The sequence below is a fragment of the Camelina sativa genome, chromosome 3 (assembly GCF_000633955.1).
Source record: "Camelina sativa cultivar DH55 chromosome 3, Cs, whole genome shotgun sequence".
NCBI lineage: Eukaryota > Viridiplantae > Streptophyta > Magnoliopsida > Brassicales > Brassicaceae > Camelina > Camelina sativa.
Genome location: NC_025687.1, coordinates 24,558,397 through 24,565,406, shown reverse-complemented (window position 1 = coordinate 24,565,406; position 7,010 = coordinate 24,558,397). Strand labels below are relative to the sequence as shown.

The window sequence follows — 7,010 nt, the reverse complement described above, 5'->3', positions numbered from 1 at the left end:
CCCTCTCATCAAATCTCTTTACCTCTAATTTTCTCTTTTTCTCTATAGAAATCTCTCCTTCTCTCACCCATAGTCCATTCTCTGTTTTCTCTTCTCGTCGAATTTCTCCACCACTCACCGATGTAACATGTGAGATTAGATCTGACTTTCAAAACGCCTATAAATATTTCATGTTATGAAAGAATCACATGATATTTTTGTCCGTATATCATGTTATTTTACATAATCAAGTGAGTTTTAAAAATTTTACATAGTCAGCACACAGATTTCTCATATATTATGTTATTTCACATAATCACATGAATTTTAGCAATTCTATACAACCAGCATATATATTTTGTTAATATATCATGTTATTTCATATAATCACATGAGTTTTAACAATTTTGAACGACCAACAAAAATATTTTTTCAATATACCATGTTATTTCGTAGAATCACATGAGTTCTAACCTCTTTCACATGTTTCATATCCACCACTGCAAACACTACCACCGACAGTATCATCAGTATGATCTTCTCCACCGCTGTTATTTTTATGTTTTTGTTCCGTTCATTGGATTCTTTTTTTCTCTTTATTTCTTTCTTCACAAATATATAGTTTGGTAATTAGTTAATTACTATAACTCTAAAGGACATTTTGATATTTATTTCACCTTGACCACACTTTCAAAAAAAGTTAGTTTGCAAAAAATAATCTGACATAAGATTAATTACTTAATTTATTTTTATTTTGTAGTCATCTACCAAAGATCTTTATTTTTTTTGTTTTTCATTAAAAGACACTCACATTGAGATGTGCCTTGGCCTGATCTTAGACTCACAAAACAGTAAAAAAATCGAAGTACCGTATGTAAGAAAGCCAAAGCGAGTTTCAAGAACAGCCACGTGTAACATTTCTATAAGTTAATGACAAAAGCTCTGAGCTTTTTGGAGTGAGCCTTTACTGGTGAACGAAATCAACAGATAAAAATTGAAACTTTTTTATCTGTAAAGATCTTAAATTGACGGTTTGAGAGAGAGCCTGAGTTGTTTCGTTGCACCATTTTATTCTCTCAAGGAACTAAGAAAATGGGGGTTTCGGTGTTGGATTCCTCATGGAGTTTCCGATTATACCCGAAGATGTCGTCTCCTTCACCAACACCAAAAAGAGATCCAATTTGTCTGAATATGAGGTTCGGTCATCCAATTAGGGCATATTCAGCACGAGTTCTGAAGTGCAGGTCTGTTGTGTCTGAGGATTTTGTTGAGAGAAGTAGCCCATCTGAGGTAACAAACTAAAATCTCAGCTTTGAAATTGCTTTAGAGTTTCATTTGTGTCCATTGGTTTGTGTTGATTTCTGCAATAGAATGTCATGAACAAGTTCAATAAAGGGATAAAGATTGAAACTTTTTGTTTTCTTGGCTTTGCGGATTACGAAGTCCTTAGAGGAGCTTCAATTAGAAACCGAGAGATCAACCTGTTGAAAGGTTTTAGCGAAGATACATTACCAAAGAAAAGCTTAAATTGTGATATCTCCTGTTGAAGTCTTGGCCTTTTGTTTGATTAATGGTCACTCTATCTCTAATCCTCTTTTGTAGATAAAGAACAACTCGCCGAAATAGGATGTGTGTCAAATGTTATTCTCTACCTTATTCCTTTGAGTTCTCATTGTTTGAAAGGTTAAGAAAGAGCTGGACATTTGCTTCGACCTCATACATAGGCTCGGGAGAGGCATTTTGTACATAGGTTCTGCCAGAATACCACCAAACCATTCACATTACCTACAAGCACAAGAGTTGAGCAGAGAAGTAACTAAGACCTTTTAAAACTCTCTACAAAAAATTTAGTTTTCATCTTACGATATAGATTTTTCTTCAGAGTTGTGTATTATTTTATCAGGCAGCAAATCTGTTGGACTGTACTACATGGTCTGGAGCTGGACCAGGACTTATGGATGCTGTGACTAAAGGTGCTTTGGAAGCTGAGAAACCGGTTGGTGGCATCAAAATAGAAGAAGAAGCCGGTGAATGGACCGCATCCAAATTCCATCCTTATCTCCCTCCTCAGAATTACCATACTTGCAGGTAAACCAAATCTACTCTGATTGCACAAGAGTGAGTGATCCCTAAAATGTTGGAATCAATGTTTAGGTTCTTCTCGGCGAGAAAACATGGATTAGTGGATGCAGTGATGAGAAACAATGTCTCTGATAAGACGGCAGTAATTGCACTAACAGGTGGTATTGGCACACTCGATGAGATGTTTGAGATTTTGTTATTAATTCAGCTCAAAAGGATTGGATCTGTATTGCCGGTTCCATTCATTGTGATGAATTATGATTCTTTCTATTCAAAGCTGCTTGAATTCATAGAGAGTTGTGAAATCTTGGGAACAGTTTCTAAAGGAGAAGTTTCTGCATTGTGGAAGGTATGCAACAGCAACTTTGAAGCTTTGACATACTTAGCTGAATTCTATGACTTGCCTTACGGTTCTACAAAACTGGAAACTCAACTTAGAAAATCCAGTCGTGGATGACTAGTTTCTTAGCTCGTTTCTGTTGGACGATAATTGAGTTTCTTATTATAGTTTTTTAGACATTAAGAGTCGTGTCTTGCGATGAAGTAGTTTTATGTTAACAGTTACAACTCTTATTGTTTGTGTTGTTTCGGTCGCTTCGGTTAAGTCCTATATAAGACGTTGTCTTTGTATTGTAACACATTCAGTTTATCATAATAATAATAAGTTGTGTTTGAGTAAAAGAGAGAATCATATATCATTCTCTGTTCTTCTTATTTACTCTTTGTCTCTCCTACTCTGTTTTGATCCAAAGTTCAACAGTTTCTTATTTTTTGAACTGTAAGATATCTTATTTTTGACCATGAGCAACCAATTTGAAGCTATGTGGCACATGTGGAATATATATATTCGTGTGTTTATTGATATATACCAATCAGATTTGTTGTTATCACTTCATCCTTATGGTTCTTCTGTTAGCTTCTCGAGTTATTCTTCTACTTGACTGTACTCATGGTAATGGTTGTGCTAAAGCTAGTGAAAGACAACAATGGTGTCGAGTATTGTGTGATCAAATTCATGTGAATAGGTTTTGTTTGTATCAAGGACCTTTCCGTCCTATAAGCTTTAAATCATAAATCAAAAGATTCTCCACTACAGCGTCACCGATGACAAACAGTCATCAATGATTTCACTACTATGCCAACACATGTCTTCGGCTATTATATAACACTTGCATAAAACCACTTAATAAAAACACATAATCAGTCCATTTTAAACTACTATAGCTTGAGCCTTCTTCAAATCAATTGTGAACTCACTGATATACAAAAGTAATGAGCCAGTTTAACCAAGCAAGACCAAACAATTTTCTGATAAAAGATCAACCAAAGTACCAAAGTACCAAACCAATCAGATTTGTGGTCCATAAAATCATTTCTAATGCCATAAAACAAAAAGTAAAAATAAAAGGATACAAAATATAAATTTTTTTAAAGTAAGTTTTCTTTAGAGCCTTCAGAGCCGTTGTGATATAGAAACTGAATAGTGAATACAAACAAACAAAAGTGAAAACTTGAAAAAAAGAGAAAGAGAGGCGTCTATAATTTGTAGATCGTGCCTACTTAGAAAAGTCTATTTCACACTGAATATTAAAACAATAACGCAATAATTGCTCTTCTTTCACTTTCTACATCTTTCTTCTTCTTCTTCATCCTTCTCCGTTGCAAAGCTCAAGAAAACACAATCCAAGTGGGTTTTTGCAAGCGCAAATTTCAAGAAGAAGAAAAACAGAGAAAAGCTTTCTCCTTCTTTTTGACCTTTCTCCATTCCCCTGAATTAAAGGTTAACATAGCCTCAATTTCGTCTTTTACTTATAACGAGAACCCTTTATCAAAAAAGATCTTTACTTTATCCTTATTCTTATCTGCAAAATTCGTTCTTGTTCCTTAGATTATGGTTTTTTTTTTTGTTCCTCGAGAAAGTTGATTGCTTTCTTGGAATCCATGTATGGCCCTTTCTCTCTTTCTTGTTTTTTTTTATAAAGGAAGCGTCGGCGTTAAATTGTTTTAGTAACTTAGTGAATTGATTAAGCAAATCTTGACCATAATCAAGTTTGTAGCTTTTTTTCTTTGCTTGAGATCAGGTAAAAGACCAAATTTCTCTTTATTTTGTTGTTTGAGGTGTTCTTGAGCTTTGTTTCAATGGCATATTTGATTGCAGCATTTTAAAGTTCTATGATTCGCCAGAGATTTGATTTGACCCACTTAGTAAATTCTGTTTTCTGTGTTTATATTAGTGTCTTTTTGTTAGTTACCTAGAGAATATAAACCAAACTCCAAAAGGTTTGTTTGTTTTATTTAATTATGGATGATTCCAAATGAAACCTGTTGTCTTTTATTGTTTGTTTGCAGATCTTGTTATGGAGTCTCCACAATCTGAGGCATCAATCGTCAACGGTAGTATCCATTTGAATGGCAGTGGTGATACCAGAACAAAGAAACCGGTCCTGTTGTCTAGTTCAGACAGTTTCGTTGGTGTGCTTGAGGTTTTTGTTCACCAAGCTAGGGACATCCAGAACATCTGTATCTATCATAAGCAAGATGTGTATGCTAAGCTTTCTCTCACAAGCGATCCCAAGACCTCCTTGTCCACCAAGATCATCAATGGTGGAGGGAGAAACCCTGTTTTCGATGATACCATTCAGTTCGATGTGAAAAATCTGGATTGTTCGCTTAAGTGCGAGATATATATGATGAGCCGCGTGAAGAATTATCTTGAGGATCAGTTACTTGGATTCACTCTTGTACCTTTGTCTGAAGTGATTGTGAGGAATGGGAAGCTGGAGAAAGAGTTCTCTCTTTCGTCAACCGATTTGTATCACTCTCCTGCAGGATTTGTCGAGTTGTCTCTGTCGTATGCAGGAGATTTGCCCGAGGTAATGCACATTCCTGCGGTTCCAACAGCTGATGAGACCGAGTTGGCTCCTATCGAGTTTGATGAAAATGAGTTTTTGGATCCAAAGATTGTCTGTGAAAACAATCAAATGGTGTCCACGTACTTTTCTACTACTTGTTCTGATTCTGATGATTTTGCAAGCTCTGAAACCGGCTTTCTGGAAGTAAACAGCATCCAGTCTGCAGTTGTTGACACTGTTAAAGAAGCTGCCCCAGCGAATACTGTCTCAACAAATGAAATATCTTCTCCCTCAGCTGCAGTTAGCTCTGGTTCCTCGGGAACTCATGATGATTCAAAGCAATCAAGCGAAGGAAACAACTCAGGTTCAGTTAAAGAAGCCACAAAGGCAACAGATATCATGGAGAATGGTGATTTGGATAAGACGGATGATGAAGAAGTTGTGAAACCGGTCCTGACAGTGAACATTGAACCAGAGCAACAGGTGGTGCAGCAAGATATTGTTGACATGTACACGAAAAGCTTGCAGCAATTCACTGAATCACTGGCTAAGATGAAACTCCCTTTGGACATCGACAGCCCGACCCAGTCAGAGAACTCAAGCTCCTCTCAGCAGACGCCAAAGAGTGCTAGTTCCCGTGTTTTCTATGGGAGTAGAGCCTTCTTCTGAAAAAAGCTCCGTAATCATCTCAAGTTTGGCATCAGAAGTAGCAAGTAGTGAAAATGTAATAAGTTAAAAGTAGACTATCCAAAATGTGTAACTATCTTCCTTTGATGCCTATAGCTTTCCTTTGATGCCTATAGCTTTTCTTGTTGTCTGCAACGTTTCTAATTTAGTATTACAGTTTCCCTACTCGTCCCTTCTCATATAACAAATGCCTCGGACTGCATAGACAACCGGTTTCCGTTTGAAGAAGAAAAAGTACAAAGACAGCAAGTTTCATACCAATTTCAGACATATGACTATAACATCAACATGAAATATCAAATTCAACCATCAACTAAGGATCTCTAGATTACCCATTATCAAATAAAATCAAAACTAAGGATTTCTAGATTCAAAGCTAGCTAACGGGTTAATTCGAGCAACAGGAGTGCATTTAAGTGGGTGGGCCATTCTCAGAGTCATTTCTCCAGTCTCCTCCATGTTAACCATATCTCCATTAATTCTCCAGTCAAAACATTGTACCATTGTTCCAATGGCTACTCCAATAAAGATATAGCCCAAGTTTGTTCCGGGACATCCTCTTCTTCCACTCCCAAAAGGAATGTAGTTCAAAGCTAACTGTTCTCTCTCATCTTCTTTCCTTTTTGGGGGAACCATGAACCTCTCGGGCTGAAACTCGTCTGGATATTCCCATGAATCCGGATCTCTCATCACCGCATAAGCGTTTATTATCATTGTTGTGTTCTGCGCTATGTAAAACCCTCCGATCTTGCATCCCTCTGTTGCATTCCTCACCAAGATTGGCGTATGCGGGTGTAGTCTTAGCCCTTCTTTCACCACAGCCTGCAAATACGGCAGGTTTAAGAGATCTGTTTCTTGAATCAACCTTGTTTTCCCGACAACAGTTTCTATCTCTTCTCTCAATCTTTTAAGAATCTCGGGATTGTTGATGAGTTCCGCCATTATCCACTGTGTTGTATGTGCTGAAGTATCAGTGCCTCCAATGAAAAGCTCCTACAACCACGTGCACAATGTTAAAGATAAAGTCTTTGCATGATCCTTACGCGGCAGCCATGGAAGACCATAAAATAAATTTCAAGATATTACCACAAAGAGCGCTTTGATTTGGTTCCTGGTAATCTTAAACTCTGCATTGTCGTCTGCACAAACTTCCAACAAAACATCCATCATGTCTCTATCCTCTTTCTTGTTCGGATTCTCTTCGTGTTCTTTAATAATCTTCTCCAGCAATTCATCGTACCTCTGCGAGACCTCCATGATTTCCTTCTCAAACAGAGAGATCCCAAGCTTCTTGAGACCTCGACCAACCGTGCTAGCTATAAGGAACTTCTTCACCAAACTAAGTGATTTGGTCACCAAGCCTCTGACTTGCTCTGCTTCACCGTTCTCCTCTGAGCACCTCCTCCCCAT

General features: G+C 37.2%; 3 protein-coding genes across 5 annotated transcripts in view; 2 read left to right on the top strand and 1 right to left on the bottom strand.

Moving 5' to 3' along the window:
• LOC104777984 lies at positions 897-2,739 on the top strand. Its single transcript, XM_010502325.2, has 4 exons — positions 897-1,269; positions 1,663-1,791; positions 1,883-2,067; positions 2,134-2,739. The coding sequence occupies exons 1-4, from the start codon at positions 1,072-1,074 to the stop codon at positions 2,516-2,518; spliced, it is 897 nt and encodes a 298-aa protein (XP_010500627.1). The 5' UTR covers positions 897-1,071; the 3' UTR covers positions 2,519-2,739.
• Positions 3,588-5,765, top strand: LOC104777983. 3 transcript variants are annotated; one of them, XM_010502322.2, is made up of 2 exons: positions 3,588-3,841; positions 4,411-5,765. In XM_010502322.2, the coding sequence occupies exon 2, from the start codon at positions 4,419-4,421 to the stop codon at positions 5,580-5,582; it is 1,164 nt and encodes a 387-aa protein (XP_010500624.1). In that variant the 5' UTR covers positions 3,588-3,841; positions 4,411-4,418; the 3' UTR covers positions 5,583-5,765. The 3 variants fall into 3 exon arrangements, with proteins under 3 accessions (XP_010500624.1, XP_010500626.1, XP_010500625.1); XM_010502324.2 differs by lacking the exon at positions 3,588-3,841 and adding an exon at positions 3,852-4,004; XM_010502323.2 differs by lacking the exon at positions 3,588-3,841 and adding an exon at positions 4,017-4,142.
• LOC104777982 (cytochrome P450 705A5-like) overlaps positions 5,803-7,010 on the bottom strand; it is an 8,667-nt gene continuing 7,459 nt past the window's right edge. The window contains exons 2-3 of the mRNA XM_010502321.2: positions 6,687-6,999; positions 5,803-6,593 (exon numbers count right to left, since the gene is read on the bottom strand). Of these exons, the coding sequence (XP_010500623.1) occupies positions 5,955-6,593; positions 6,687-6,999 (952 nt within the window). The 3' untranslated portion in view covers positions 5,803-5,954. The remainder of the gene's footprint in view (positions 6,594-6,686; positions 7,000-7,010) is intronic.

What these genes read in the sequence shown, in the direction of transcription:
- LOC104777984 (XM_010502325.2), top strand. Translation starts at nt 1,072, where the DNA reads ATGGGGGTTTCGGTGTTGGATTCCTCATGGAGTTTCCGATTATACCCG. An exon ending in CACAAGAGTTGAGCAGAGAA is followed by an intron (nt 1,792 to 1,882) that starts GTAACTAAGACC and finishes TTATTTTATCAG; the next exon opens with GCAGCAAATCTGTTGGACTG. An exon ending in CAGAATTACCATACTTGCAG is followed by an intron (nt 2,068 to 2,133) that starts GTAAACCAAATC and finishes ATCAATGTTTAG; the next exon opens with GTTCTTCTCGGCGAGAAAAC.
- LOC104777983 (XM_010502322.2), top strand. Translation starts at nt 4,419, where the DNA reads ATGGAGTCTCCACAATCTGAGGCATCAATCGTCAACGGTAGTATCCAT.